This window comes from Arachis stenosperma, chromosome 5 (genome assembly GCF_014773155.1).
Source record: "Arachis stenosperma cultivar V10309 chromosome 5, arast.V10309.gnm1.PFL2, whole genome shotgun sequence".
NCBI lineage: Eukaryota > Viridiplantae > Streptophyta > Magnoliopsida > Fabales > Fabaceae > Arachis > Arachis stenosperma.
This window is the reverse complement of record NC_080381.1, coordinates 15,345,505-15,360,868: the sequence shown is the minus strand read 5'-3', so window position 1 is coordinate 15,360,868 and position 15,364 is coordinate 15,345,505. Positions and strand designations below refer to the sequence as shown.

General features: G+C 32.4%; 1 protein-coding gene, 1 non-coding gene and 1 pseudogene across 3 annotated transcripts; 1 reads left to right on the top strand and 2 right to left on the bottom strand.

Moving 5' to 3' along the window:
- Nucleotides 1-316: 316 nt before the first annotated feature.
- On the bottom strand, nt 317-4,668 carry LOC130980477 (HVA22-like protein k; annotated as a pseudogene).
- Nucleotides 4,669-8,369: 3,701 nt separating this feature from the next.
- On the bottom strand, nt 8,370-8,442 carry TRNAK-CUU (transfer RNA lysine (anticodon CUU)). Its single transcript has one exon. It is a non-coding gene; the product is annotated as a tRNA-Lys (tRNA).
- Nucleotides 8,443-9,937: 1,495 nt separating this feature from the next.
- On the top strand, nt 9,938-11,926 carry LOC130979484 (uncharacterized protein At4g22758). 2 transcript variants are annotated; one of them, XM_057902939.1, is made up of 3 exons: nt 9,938-10,462; nt 10,638-10,848; nt 11,259-11,926. In XM_057902939.1, exons 1-3 carry the CDS (start codon nt 10,160-10,162, stop codon nt 11,495-11,497), a joined length of 753 nt encoding a protein of 250 aa, XP_057758922.1. In that variant the 5' UTR covers nt 9,938-10,159; the 3' UTR covers nt 11,498-11,926. The 2 variants fall into 2 exon arrangements, with proteins under 2 accessions (XP_057758922.1, XP_057758921.1); XM_057902938.1 differs by having other exon boundaries at nt 9,943-10,462; nt 10,629-10,848; nt 11,259-11,924.
- Nucleotides 11,927-15,364: the final 3,438 nt, after the last annotated feature.

Here is a 15,364-nt window from a genome sequence, read left to right as displayed (position 1 = left end):
CTTTGATCCATGCCTAGCCTATTTCAATCCTGGAATTACTAGCAAACACATCAAGGCATCTTATGGAATCAAAGAGGAACTAGAATTCATCAAAATAAGGCTTAAAAAGCATGTTTTTACACTTAAGCACAAATATGGGAGAGATAACAAAACCATGCTAATTCCTAGGCTAAATGTGACAAAAGGTTATCAAAATACTCTAAATTCAATGCAAAACAAACCGTCAAATTGGGGTTTGTCAGTGTGCAATGACAAATTTACTATGTGGAAAGGAAGGGGAAAACATATTTTTCTTTTCAAAAGAACATAAAAGAAATCATGCATTTTTAAATTCAAATGATAACAAAATTAGCAAATAGATTTTTACCATTTCACCATACACAACATCGACAACTTGATCAAGTCTAGCTTGCTGCCTCAACAAGAATGAACGCAAATGATCAGTATAGAGTTGTTTTGCATCCTGTTCAACAAGCACCATATAGTTTTGTTAATTTACTACTACCCAATGTACTGGAAATGTTATCCCGTAGACAAGGACAACTAAAAGAGAAGTAAAATATCATAATATAATATATCCTGCTCAAGAGCTAAAAAGATAGTATTAACTAACTAACTAACTAACTAATGAAGCAAATTTTCTGAAAACACAGCAAGGAAAGCAGTAATGTACAGACGTTTGATTAAGCTTACATTAATAGTAGAAAGTTGTAGCCAAACAAGAAATGCAAACTTCATGTGGTAATAGAGTGGGAACCTGATTAAATATGATAAGCAAACACTTAGATCCCAGAATAATCCAAGCAAAATGTTAAATATAAAAGCAAAACAATCAAAGCAAGATAGAAATTCTCAATGTAATTGGTTCGAGGCATCAGGAGAGCATTAATTGTGGAAGATCACAAGAAGAAAACATTGGAAGTAAATAACAAAAAAACATAGAACTAGCTACTTTAACTATGAAGACCTGAAATAAATACTTAGGAAAGTTTTCTAGAAGAAAAAAAAAGATGAATCATTACAGTTAACATAGACAAATAAAATAAACATGTGGAGATAATGATGACTCGACCGTACTAGGAAAGTAACTTTTTTGCAAATATTTCTGCTTCACTAAAACATCCATAAGCTGGAAAACCATAAGAGAGATCATTGTTAATATACCCATTTTACAGATTAAACCATTAACTCAACGAACTCTTACAAAAAATATAAATAAAAAATAAAATATGCAGAATAGCAAGTTCAACTAGGCAACCCAAAAGGACTAAAAACTTAAACTTGCACAGATGATTATCAAAAGTTATTTCCGCTCAGTTGGGAATTCTTCCAACATTGTCAATCAAATTCGAATGATACAAACACAACTAATTATTATAACTTATAAGCACTAACAATTACAAGATTTCAGGACAAGTATATGACAGGGATCAATGTAAGCAATTTTGTATTCATTGAGAAGGAAGGAAAATTAGGAACCTGCCCAATACAATAACCACTTGTGCTTATCATTTTCGTCTTTACTCTCAATAGCCTTAAAGGTGGAGTAAACGGGTATCACAACCCTATAGAAGAGAAATACTAATAAAAAGTGCTAGAAGTTGTATCTTGGGACTTTTATTGTCCAAACGCTTCTTAGGTATCTTTATCCTTTGCTTGCCTTCAAATTTAATCAGTTCAGTAGATAAGATCAAGAACAACATAATCAAGGAAAACCCACAGTGTCCAGAATAAGTTATAAAGAAGCAATCAACATACTTAAGATCCAAAACCAAAACGTAAAAACTGAATATCAAGTTAACAAGGAAAAAAAAGGACACAGTTTCACTTTTGCCTACTTGACACCTAACTCACTAAGCCATAGTGTATGAATTACCAACAGTAAATAAAGGCAAACACTAGCAAAAGGTTAGGAACCTAGTATAAAGTGATAATTGAAATTACATAAAATTACTCACAAACCAAAAGCATACAAAATATCTATATCATATGTGTATTATCGATTTGAAGACAGAGTCTTCACTTTAGCAATCCATTAATGAGAATATGAGAGACAAAAAGAAATTACAAAGTATACAATAAATCCAAGTAAATGTACATTTAAATCCCTACCTCTAAAAAGCCACAATTAAACCCAACTAATAGAAGATATAGAAAAAATAGCCAAATTTTGAGAAAAAAAGGATTCAAACTTTGTAAGTGATCAAGAGTGAAAACAAGAAAGAAAGAGCAATGGTGAAGAACGAACTAAAGGTTTAGGAAGAAAGTAGAAAGATCATAGACAGAGGACTGAGGAGAGGTTAAACCTTTAAATTAAAATGCATTATAGGAATGGAATGGAATGCTACTTGCAATATACTATTAACTACAGGTTTCAATTAGTTTTATTATCAGCAATGTTTATTGTGTTCACAAGTAATAATTGAAAAATTCCAAATATGGGTTCCACAACATGGTGCCTGATGCGTGAACATCTTTCCTATCTTTTCCAAGTGAATTTGCATCTAATTTATTGAGTTTAGTAAAGAATTAATTATCTTTTATCCAATATGGATGCTACTTTGAGTCTTGTGCAATTTTGTTTATTTTAGGTAGCATTCGGCTGGATTTGATGGAGTTTCTACAGCACAAGAATCAAAGGAGATGGCATCGAGGAGCGACGCGTACGCGTGACTGACGCGTGCGCGTGATTTGGAGCTTTCCATGGTGACGCGTGTGCGTGACTGACGCGTACGCATGATTTGAAGAATTGCACAGCGACGCGTGCGCGTGACTTGCGGAAAAAGACCATCGACGCGTACGCGTGATTGACACGTATGCGTGACATGCGCCACGAGCAGAAAACGCTGGGGGGTGATTTCTGGGCCCCATTTTAGCACCCAAGTTAGGCGCGGATCCAGTGAAGTCAAGTGGTCCCCATGTTACAAGACGCGGAGTAGTTAGTTAATTCTGATTTAAATTCAAATTTGATTTTAAAATATGAAAAGATATTATTTTAATTTTAGAAATTAGATTTTAAATTAATTAGGATTAGTTATAAAAAGGAAAGACTTCTCTTCTATTGAGGAGGTTCCATTAGGGGGGATTCCATTAGGGAATTCTATACTAATTTACATTATGCATTCCATGAGCAACTAAACCTCCATTGTTAAGGTTAGGAGCTCTGTCTATTTGTATGGATTGATTTTATGGTTTTTTCTATTTTAATTCATGTGTGGATTTATAATTTAAGAATTATTTTCGCTCTTTATCTTATGAATTTGGGTGGAACAGAAGTATGACCCTCTTTCTATTTGAGTTCTTGTAAAACTTGGAAAAGCTCTTTACTTGAACAACAGCTTGAAAACATATTCTCCTAAATTTTAATTATTTGGATTTAACAGGATACGTGACATATAATCCTCTTATTTTTGGGAAATTAGAATTTTTGTGGCATATAAACTGGAATTTGAACTTCACCCTCTAATTGAAATTAATTGACCAAGACATTGACAGTCGATGAATTCTAGAGGAGACTAGAAAGGTCTAAGGAATTAGGGTCTAGTCACATATAGTTTGCCATAAATTAAATCCTACATGATTAAAATAGTTAGTAAGAAAAGTTAATCCGGAAAAATAGATAACTCTGAAGCCTTAACTATTTCTCCGATATTTTATTTTCAATTTATTTACTTGTGTGTCTGCCTTCTGATGTTTTCAATTTAAACATTTTGAACATCTCAAAACCATTTTCTGCTTTCCTAACTAAGCTAATCATTTAACCATTGTTGCTTGGTCCATCAATCATCGTGGAATCGACCCTCACTCACCTGAGGTATTACTTGGTATGACCCGGTGCACTTGCTGGTTAGTTTGTGGGTTATAAAATCCCGCACCCGTGCCTGTTCATCAAAGAATGTGATGAAAGTAAGTGGAGAAGAGATTAGGAATTTCGTGCACCGTAGAGGGGGAAGTAGGGGTTTCACAGACTGTGGAGGAGAGGTGAAAAGTCGACGTTGGGTAGATAAGGACGGATGGCAGCCGCGCTACTCCACAACCACACAAACGCGAAGTGTAGAGCAGATCTTAAGGATTTCTCACACACTGTGGTGGATAGAGCAGGGGTTTCATGCACTATGGAGGAGGCACGAAAGGTCGACGCCGGAGAGAGGATGATGGATGGGAAGCAGTGGCGCACTGTGGAGCAGCGACTTTAGAGTTTCGAGTGCTTCCAATATGTTTTTGCGGGTTTTTAGAGCTACAGCTGTGGAGAAAATTGTTGGTTATTAGATAAAATAAGATTGAATAACTAAGTTATAAATTAGGATAAAGATCTTGATTACCGGCGGTTCTTCATGCAGTAGCCGGTTCTTCAAGCAGAAGTTACGGCGGCAAAGTGACAAGAGCTGGTATTTTCGTTAGCTGCGGCAGTTGGATTAACGGCCAACAATTTTTGGCCACTATCCTCCGCCTTTGTTGTAGTGTAAGAATACATTCCACACCTAACAAATGTTAATAACATGCCAACTAACCTATTTTATGTTGCCAAAACATAATCCATTATACTCATGTATAAACACTAAATCTATAAAAGTACCATAACTATAATTATATGCTTATTTATTTAAAAGAGAAAAACAACAACACTAACCTGGAAGTCGATCGCTCCCGCAATGTACTAAGTCGCATTCAGGCAGCTGACGTCATTGTCCCGTGCATCTGTGCACGCCATAACGTCTAAGTATCTAAAAAATATCAAGAAAACATCTGACAAAGGGAGAAATGAAGGTTAAGGGGGAAGGAACGTGACACTTGAGGCACTGTGAACAAGTTCCTTATATATGCGCATCTAAGCCTTATCTCGTTTACATTGTAAACGAGATAAGCTACATGTCATAACACATGTGCAAACACAATATGTAGACCTCGTGACATGTCTTAAACTACATGTCATAACATGTGTACAAACACAATACGTAGACCTCGAGACGTGTCTTATCTTATTTACCGCGTGTTCTATTTGGCAAGGATACTCCTTTTCGAGCTATAGGTCAACTTCATTCTTTCTAGAACTACAGTGGCTCAGCTTGGAAGCAAAGTACTCTCGTGAATTCGAACCTAAGCGTGGTACATATAAAAAAGACTCTGACGTTCAAATCAGTAAAAAATTTTAACAGAAACGAGTATAATATCGGTGATGGTATTGTTAGTTGTCTGCTTCTGTATTGTGGAGGGTTTTTCCTTGATTTATAACCTTTAATGTTTGAATCATTCGTTAGTCTGTTAGTTGTCACTGATTAGTTGCGAGATTTTTGGAAAAGAGTCGGTTATAATAAAGAGTTTGATTTAATTTAAATTTTATTTTATCTTACCAAGGTATAACCCATTTTTTTTCCGACGTATAAGAGATACGATACAATTAGAATAGTAAAATTATCATGAAAGGTTGATGTTGTAACATATTTTTTTTCCCTTGAATCTTAACCTTTCTCAAATGAACTATTTATAATCTATAATAATGATATATTACTAATATTTTTATAAAATACTTGAGGAGGCACCATTGTTCCTAAAAGACCCGTCCCTGTTAACAAGGTCTTTATAGAATTAGTAAAGAATATTTTATATAAAATGTTTTACTGAATATATAAAGTAAATATAAAATTTTAAAGGTTTTATATATTTAATGTATCGAAAAAATTAAAAGTTTTATTTACTTTCTTAACCGTCTTTAATCAAATTCTTAAATCAGTATTGCAATAATATTGGTTATTGGATGTTCAATAATATTATTTATTTAGATTAATCAAAATTTAAGGACTTAACAATGAGATTAACAAATCGGGCATAATTAGTAAGTTGTCATTTTAATTAATAATAAGTCAACTGCATTACTCAAGTACTGAATGAATTACCCAATTTTAATGTGCTGATGAAAGGGGATGGGAAAAGGTTATATATGAGATTAAAAATGATATAAATGTGGAATAATTTAACAAGGAATTGCCGTTAGCACGGATATCTTCTTTACAAATTACATATTTTTCGAGTAATATATTCTAGATCGATTTTCAAGATTTTTTTAATATTTTAATTTTTATTATTATTTAATAAAAAATATCAGTCTTTCAATTTTTTTAATATTTTTAGATTAACTTTTTATTTAGACGAATAATTTAATATAATTAAAAACTAATTTATTTAACGAAATCAATAAAAGTTTAAAATTGAATAACCTTAATTAACAAAAGGACATTGGGTCATTCAAATAAAGACATGCAATGTTTACTATTGCCGTTAATGCATACAGGAAATTCATATTCCTTGTTTGTTCGGTGCCGAGTGAAATTAAATATGCAACCTACTACTGGTTCCATTGTCAAACACATGAAGTACTTGAGAGTTGAGAGAGTTGAGATGCATATAGCGTTCTCAAATTACTATTACACTATTTGTTTTGTGTTTACGCGAAGTTGATTATTCTCTTATATAACCATCATAGCAATTTCAATCTTTTTGGATCCAACATCGGATTCTTAAAACTACAGTTGTAAAAAAAATGTAGTAACAAAGAAAAAGATATGATTGTAAGAATAATACACATAATGAAGTGTTGTTCTATAAACTTTTTTTTTTTTCAATTAGAGAAACATTACCTAAAGGGGTTTTACATCCATACATACACATGTGGTTTAGCATTGAAACATTGAGATGCGACAACGCTAGATTGAAGATATCACACACAGAAAGGAAAGGGCAATACTGGCCCATAGAGATCATTACGGGGATAATAGGCCATTTCTTTGTATAAAGTCAATTAGTCATGAATGCATTATCGCTTTAGGAATCAAAGTCCTACGGAAAAAAATAAAGAATAAAATACAACAAACAGTATGTAAATCAAGTAGAGAATAATTAATATATTGTTATACCACGTACAAAATCACCAAACCCACCATCACTTTATATTTGCGCATTATAAACGAATAATAATATGAACATACATACATGTAGTAGTACACACTATTATAGTGGTGTTAGATGGAGGACCAGTAGCGACTATTGTTTATTTTTTATATTTTATTTTTTGCCCACAAAATTCTAATTGTTACCTTCTTTCCCATTCTTAAGTATTCAATAAAATTCTTTATTAATTTTAGTTAAAACTATTTGTTTGGATTTGGTCCATCCAATTCACGCTTATGTAATCCTGCTCCTTATTTTGTTGACCATACGGTGATGCGGTCCATAATATAAACATTTATGATTTAAACCAAGGAAAAGTTTGTGAAAAAAGGATAGCAGTGCTAGCGTAAAAACAGTCCGTAATGTATCTGAGTGGCTTCTCGGCTTAGTTCATGAATAATCACTTAAATTAAGCCTAAAAAATTTTTTATATATATATAGTCTAAGAAGTTTTAAATAAATTAAAGGTCAATAATAACACAAGCTCCAAAGGTAATGTAGCTATTCCTGATTGATGAAATCATTGATACTTCCATCAAAGCCCTCTCCATCCATATGCATTTGCAAAAGCAGGTACGGATCCAGAACATTGATGATGGGGACCAACGAGTAATTAGATTGAGTCCATGAGATTATGAGAGACTACCTGAGACGTCAATTATTGTTTTATTATATCTCTAATTCTTCGTTGAATTTATTATAAACTAAACCCATATAAATTATTATAATTATTCATGTACCGACTACTCTATCTAAATATTGCATCTAACACTTATTAAAAGAGTGTACCGTACCCGCTTTGAGATAATGAATAGGAGTAAAATAGAAGAGCGCTGAGAAGTGAGAACACTGATGATTGATAAACACACAAAGATCATAACAACCTCTAATTTATATTCTAGTAAGTACAACTACAACTATATATATAGGGATAGTGGCAATAAAAAATCCCTTTATATACTATATCGGCATCCATAAGAAGGTTGGAAGGTTTTCCAGTCCCAGTTTCATTATATTCCTGTGTTTGGCAAAGAAAATGGAGAAAAAGTGGCAAGGATACACATACATACATATATTTGGCTTCCATTATTATCCATCCGAAATACCAAAAATGGATAAGAAAAGGGAAGAATGGTTGTACGTTGGGTGAGGAACAGAGGTCTGGTCGCCTACCGAAAGGAAAAGCCCGGGCCCTATCATTACCAATACCATTTACCAAGGAATCCTATCCACGTGTATGGCCAAGGATTGAGAAATATATTTCCAGTGATGCCTTCAAAAAGAAAGCCTTAAAGGCTGAGACCAACAATGAGATACAAAAAGCTCATTTACAATTTCCCCCCGACTTTATAAAAGTGGTTGAATGAAAAGCAAGAATTGGGGGGTGACATTGACATAGAGTAGGAAATAGGAAAAAATTACTTCGCCCACCGTGGGGCTCGAACCCATGACCACAAGGTTAAGAGCCTTGCGCTCTACCGACTGAGCTAGACGGGCTTAATAAAAATTATATTAATAATATAATTTAAGATGATTAATATATTCTATTCTGAAGATTGCTTGTGTATCTGGGTAGGAATAAAGTGTAAGGAGGAAAATACAAAGAGCAAGACCAAGAAACACATGATAAAAAATCTCTTAGAAGTTCGAATAAGATGTTACCTGAAATGTTATTATACATAAATTTGACAATGGTCATCTGTGTAATTTTTAAAATAGTAGAAAATTACACTCTTTTTTTTTGCAAAGGTAATAAGAGGAGGGGAATGAAAGTAGAGTATGTGATTGTTTTTACATTTTACTAATGTTTTTACTTTTTCCTAATAACACTTGTTAACGAAACAACAAAAAGAAAACTTTTAGTGAAAATTATCATTCTTTTCATTGAAATAATCAGTATGATCTTTTAGTTAATTTCATTAATTAAAAGCAAGTAGTCAGTAGATACTTGTAGCCACATTCAGTTAGCATTTTATAATTGCCATGACAATGGGATGCTATATGACTATCATTACTTGTACTCTTTTTTTGTTGTTGGGCGGTATGGTCAGCCCAGAGTAGTTTGTACAGAAAAGAAATGCTATATGATAGAGTTGAGACGTTTGAGGAAACAAACCGGGCTTTTAAGCTTATTAGTCTTTGGGCTTATTCATTTGGCAACGAACGTAAAGAAGTTATAGTTGGATCCATATGGATTGCAGAGCATAAAAAGAAACAACATATTGACCCAGTCCTAAAATTTCATGGTTCGCTGGGTTTCTTAGATCCTTAGGCTTTTAGCAAGCCATTTGCTCATTGGGCATAGAAAAGTATTGGCAGATGATCCACAGCGAAGATATTAGTCAGCAGTGGATATCCTTGGAAAAAAAAAACGTTTGTTTGGTTCCTGGGATCCTCTTAGCTAGGAATTAGTCTCCTAGTGTTTGTCTGCATCATTATTATCTTCAAACTAAGGGAACCAGCCTGACCAAAAAAAAAATCTAAGGGAACCAGTGTTTTTAGTAGTAATTGTTTTGCCGCAGTAGGAAGCCTGTCAACAGGTTGGCGACTCATTCATTATTCCAGAATAGTAAATATTTGAGCGTCATCTTCTTGCCCGTACCGCCTAAGAAACCCAATCAAAGTTTATGTTTAATCTTTTTCAGTGAACTGTGAAATTCATTACAATATTTTCACTGTATTTATTCCTTGATTCATTTTCCAAGACCATACATCACCAAAATGAGAGAACATTATTTAATCCGCTTCTGTTTCACATAATAAAGGAATTGACCTAAGTAATAAGAAAAGAATATTAAGGGGTGGACGGTCACGGTGTGAGTCGTATTTGGTTAACTTTTAGGAAAAAGGAGAGAGGAAACGAACGAAGGAAACTATATGAAAGGCATCCATGCATCCCTAAAGGCGAACAAAAGGAGTGTAGGACCCACGCAAGAACAAGAGTACAAGACCCACCAAATAGCTTAGCAGTGCCTGCCCTGCCTTCAAATTCAAAGTGAAGTATTAGTAAAATTGAAAAAAATAATAAAGAGCTTGACGGTTATTCCTGCCTGGCATAAGTTCCCTCCACACACGCAACCCACGCCCTCAACTTAACTACCATTCTCATATTCTAGCTCCCCTACTTTGTATATAAATCACAAAAACAGTTCTTGAAAACTGATTTTACATTTTTATATTACTCAGGAACCAACTCATTAACAAGTCCCCTTGCATGTTGCGGAGCAGTTCGCGCCGACGATCGCCGGCGATCCGATCCCGGAGAATCAAACCGCCGCATCCCTCGCCGTCGCCATCTCCGTCGTCTCGTCGGAGGTCCAAAAATAAGTCGAGGCCTGATCTCAAGATCTTGAAGCGCTGCTCATCGGCGCCTCTGCTTCTCTCGAGAGGTAGAGACGATTTCTTCGAATATGAGTTGAAGAGCGAAGGGAGCCTTTTCCGCCCTCAAACCTTCTCCGAAGCCTTCGTTTCTTCCCCTTCTCTCTTTGCTTCCTCTCCAATCCTTGTACCTAACAAGGTATATTTGTTCTAAATGAATGCTTTCAGCTTTAATTTCTCGCCAATCTGCTGCAGCTTTTGATATAACCGTTTCGTTTGTGATTATTGTTCCAGATCGATCATCAGATTCTAGTTTGTTATGTGATAATTACAATTATAATAGTGGATAATTATATTGATTTTAGTTACGTCAGAGGTATGAGAAGGAAGCTAAGGTGGTGGTTAATGTAACGGTTGAAGGAAGTCCAGGGCCAGTGAGAACCATGGTGAAATTGGGATCCAGTGTGGATGACACAATAAAGCGCGTGATCGATATATATAGAGAAGAAGGCAGGAGCCCCAGCCTCGACCTTGATGCACCTTCATCAACATTCCAATTGCATCAATCCCATTTCAGTCTCCAAAGTAAGTCACTGATTAATAATACTAATAATAAGGAAAAGAAAAAATACAGAGTATTAATATATTATTAGCCAATTTATTATCAGAAAAAATATAGATTGATAATAAAAATAATAATTGATATATTAGATGTTCAATTTATTAAAATGATTATTCTAATATTAAAATTTAAGTAAATAATTTGAAGTGTAGTGTATTTTTATTTTATTAAACTAATTTTAAAATTTATTATTTATATTATTTATAAAAATTATTATTTATCTAACAAAATTTAAATAATATAATATTATTAGCCGAACATATAATTCTATAATATAAAATTACATATATTATAGAATTGGCAAATTAAACGCGGTAGCTTATTATTATACAGTGGATTTGACAGAGTTTTAGTTGACTTTGTTGCTTGGTAGGTTTGGACAAATCAGAACTGATCGGGGATGTAGGTAGTAGAAGTTTTTATCTACGGAAGAGTAATGGAACATCTGGCATGGATTTATTTCACTCAGAAAGTACACCCGAATTAGTTACACATAGCTCTGTTCCAAAAACTCCGTCTCCGTTCTTTCTAGAGTCTTTTATAGCCGGGAAGATCAACAAAATCGTAAGAAGGGCTAAAAGGCTCTGGAACATGATAGTTTGCTCGCAGTAAGGCCCGTAGGAATTCTATTTTCCTTCTGTATATAAACCTCCAACGGTGTCAACTGTCAACTATCACGGAAAAGCATGGCATCCATTTTTATGTTGCTTTTTCCATGAAACCACCGGACGGGTCTCCGCTGTGCGTAGAATCTTTTCCAATTTTCAATACTTGAATTATTTATTTAGTTTAAGAAATATGTTTTTATATCTAAAATTATGAACACTTAATTTAATTTGAAAATAGAGAATGAAAATTTGAGTGTGCAAAAGATTACAGTAAAATTTATTTATCTTTTCCGAATGCTCTGTGTTTGTACTTTGTAGTTTGTAGTAGTCGTAGATATGTCGGAGAGAGAATGATGGACCTTTTGTTAGAAAAAATAATTGAGAGCCGTAGCTTATTGGCTAATTTTTTTGGGAGAAGTATATTTTTTATTTTTAAAATATGATAAAAGTTTTAAAAATATTTATAAATTTTATTTTGTTTTAATTTTGTTTAGAAGTTTTTTATTTGTATCAAATATATTTTCAACAACTAAATTTTTTAAAAATTTAAGACCAATCTAATAATAATACATAAAAATTATGCTTGATTTGTTTGTGTTGAGAGTTGTTTTTATGAAATTATTGTTGAATTGGTCTTAAATTTTTTAAAATTTAGCCGTTAAGGATATATTTGATGCAAATAAAATTTTTTTAGGACAAAATTGAAACAAAATAAAATTTAGGAATATTTTTAAAAGGATTAATCTCCACATACAAGCCTTTTCACTATACATGTTATACAAGTTCTGAAAATCCCTAATCCCTAAGACGCGCCTCTTATAGCATGTATATTTCACGCGCCTCCTTAATAGATTTTTCAATCAATCAACACGCAAATATATAACTTACTTTTTTTGAAAGAATTTCGTTTCCTTTTTTGAATTACTTTTGCGTTTTCTTGTCTTCTCTTTTCGATCTCTTTCGTGCGTTTCTCTCCCCCTTCTCCTTCGCCGTTTACGTCTCTCTCTATTCTTTTTTCGTTTTTTACCTTTTTCATTGTTTCTGAAATTAAGCTCTGAAATCGTTTTGAAGATAATGAATGATTCAACTAAAGATTATCAGCTGAACCAGGTGTGATTTAATTCCAGTTAATAATTGAACTTGAATCTAGTTAGTAGTTTATAATTGTGTAGTTGAATAATGCGTGAACCTTGTCTGTGAAATTTGCTGTTCATTATTCCTTGTTTGAATTGAATCTAATGTACTAGTTATATCAGACGTTCGGGTATAAATCAGGAATATTTGGGTGTATTTTAGGAAAGTTTAGTTGTATTTACAGTTTATGACTTTTCATCTCACTGAGAGTGAATTGTCTTATTCTTTTAGTTGAATTATTTTAGTTTCTGTTTAATGATGATTCATGAATCTGATTTTTGTTCTTTTTTACGATGGTTTTATAGTTCTATTTGCATTCTATAGTTTATGCTTGTTTTAATATGGTGTATTTTTGGTATATTTTGCAGCCCCTCTATGGTATTGATGAGTAGTTTGTTCTTCACATACAAGCATTTTTCTCATACAAGTATTTACAAGTTTTTTCCTTCTTTTATTGTTTTGAATCTAATCAAGTAGCTAGGTGTGGTTCAATTCAATTCAGAAGAAAAAAATGTAGCATTAGAAGAAATATTTTTCTGTACAAAAATGCTATTTGTACACTAAAATCAGCCACCAATGTATTTGTGTATAAATACATGTGTGGTTTAATTTATTTTTAATGTATATTTGTATTGTAGTATGTATTTTATACTAGTGGCTGACTATGGTGGCTAATTTTAGTGTACACGTAGCATAACTCATTTCTGTATTTGCACTAAATTTGGGTGTAAAACGAAGATATTTAGGTGTAACACGAAGATATTTGGGTGTATTTTAAGAAATTTTGGGTGTATTTTTATTCTGATAAGTTCTGCATAATTCAGAACTCTTCTAACTTCCTCCTCCCCATCCTCTGCTGGTTCTTTTTTATCGTTATCACCATCTTCTTCTTCTTCTTCTTTTTTTTATTCATCTTTTTCTTTTTATTTTACCTTCTCAAGTTTCTTCTTGTTTTACTCTCTTAATAAGAATAAAAATAAAAAATCAAACAAAGAAGAAGAAGAAACACATAATGCTCCAAAATTACTTTGAAAAGGATGAACTTACATTTATTTAACTAAAAGAAAGAAAGAAATAAGAAAAAGAAGAAGAAAAAAATACAGCATTAGAGAAAATATTTTTCTGTACAAAAATGCTATTTGTACACTAAAATCAATCACTAAAATCAACCACCAATGTATTTGTGTATAAATACATGTATGGTTTAATTTATTTTCAATGTATATTTGTATTCTAATATGTATTTTATACTGATGGCTGACTTTGGTGGCTGATTAGTGTACACGTAGCATAACTCATTTCTGTATTTGTAGCAAATTTGTGTGTAAAATGAAGATATTTGGGTGTAACAAAAAAATATTTGAGTGTATTTTAAGGAATTTTGGGTGTATTTTTATTCTGATAAGTTATGCATAATTCAGAACTCTTCTTCTTCCTCCTCTTCATCTTCTGTTGGTTCTTTTTTTTTTTCATCATTAGCACCATCTTCTTCTTCTTTTTTTTCTTATTCATCTTTTTCTTTTTGTTTTACCTTCTCAAGTTTCTTCTTGTTCAAACAAAGAAGAAGAAGAAACACATAATGCTGCAAAATTACTTGGAAGAGGATGAACTTACATTCATTTAACTAAAAGAAAGAAAGAAATAAGAAAAAAAGAAGAAGAAAAAAATACAGCATTAGAGGAAATATTTTTCTGTACAAAAATGCTATTTGTACATTAAAATCAGCCACTAAAATCAACCACCAATGTATTTGTGTATAAATATATGTGTGCTTTAATTTATTTTCAATGTATTATTTATATTTCAGTATGTATTTTATACTGGTGGCTGACTTTGGTGGTTGATGTTAGTGTACATGTAACATAACTCATTTCTGTATTTGCGGTAAATTTGGAAGTAAACCGAAGATATTTGGGTGTAAAATAAAGATATTTGGGTGTATTTTTATTCTGATAAGTTCTGCATAATTCAGAACTCTTCATCTTCCTCTTTCTCATCATCTTCTGCTGTTCTTCTTCATCTTCTTATTTCATATTCTCATAATTCCTTTTTGGAGAAAAAAATCAAACAAAGAAGAAAAAAATACATAATGTAAAATCAAAAGAAGAAGGAGGAGAAACACGATGATGAAGATGAAACACGCGAAGAAAAAGAAGGAGAAACACAAAGAAAAAGGAGAAAAAGAAGGAAGAAGAGGAGGAGAAGGAGGAACGCGAAGAAAAAATGACAGTTATGATTTTCATCGAGGAAGAAGAAAAATAGTGGTTCTTAATGGTGAAGGGACGCTTTGGAAACGTGATGCGTGTGTTAACACGTTTTTGGGGATGAGTGTAGCTTCTGTTGGGTTTGGCCCAACTTGTAAGACTTGTAAACCAAAAAGACTTGTATGTATAGCATGACTGTTTTTAAAATTTTTGCCAAATTTTAGAGAATATTAGAAAATTATTGATAATATTTGATATAATACCGTGATATGAAAACTATATAAAATAAAAATAAATCATGAATAATAATTTTAAATAAGTTAAAAAATTAAAAAATAAGTGAATCACAATTTTAAATAAGATAATAAAAAATCGTGAATTATTATTTTAATTTTTTTAATTAAAAAATTATAATTCATAAAATTATAAATTACAATTTTTTATTATATAAATTAATACTCATAATTTATATTATGCATCACATATATAAAATACACCAATTTAAATTTATATTAGTAAATTACAGAACTCCA

What these genes read in the sequence shown, in the direction of transcription:
- LOC130979484 (XM_057902938.1), top strand. Translation starts at nt 10,160, where the DNA reads ATGTTGCGGAGCAGTTCGCGCCGACGATCGCCGGCGATCCGATCCCGG. An exon ending in CAATCCTTGTACCTAACAAG is followed by an intron (nt 10,463 to 10,628) that starts GTATATTTGTTC and finishes TATTGATTTTAG; the next exon opens with TTACGTCAGAGGTATGAGAA. An exon ending in ATCCCATTTCAGTCTCCAAA is followed by an intron (nt 10,849 to 11,258) that starts GTAAGTCACTGA and finishes GTTGCTTGGTAG; the next exon opens with GTTTGGACAAATCAGAACTG.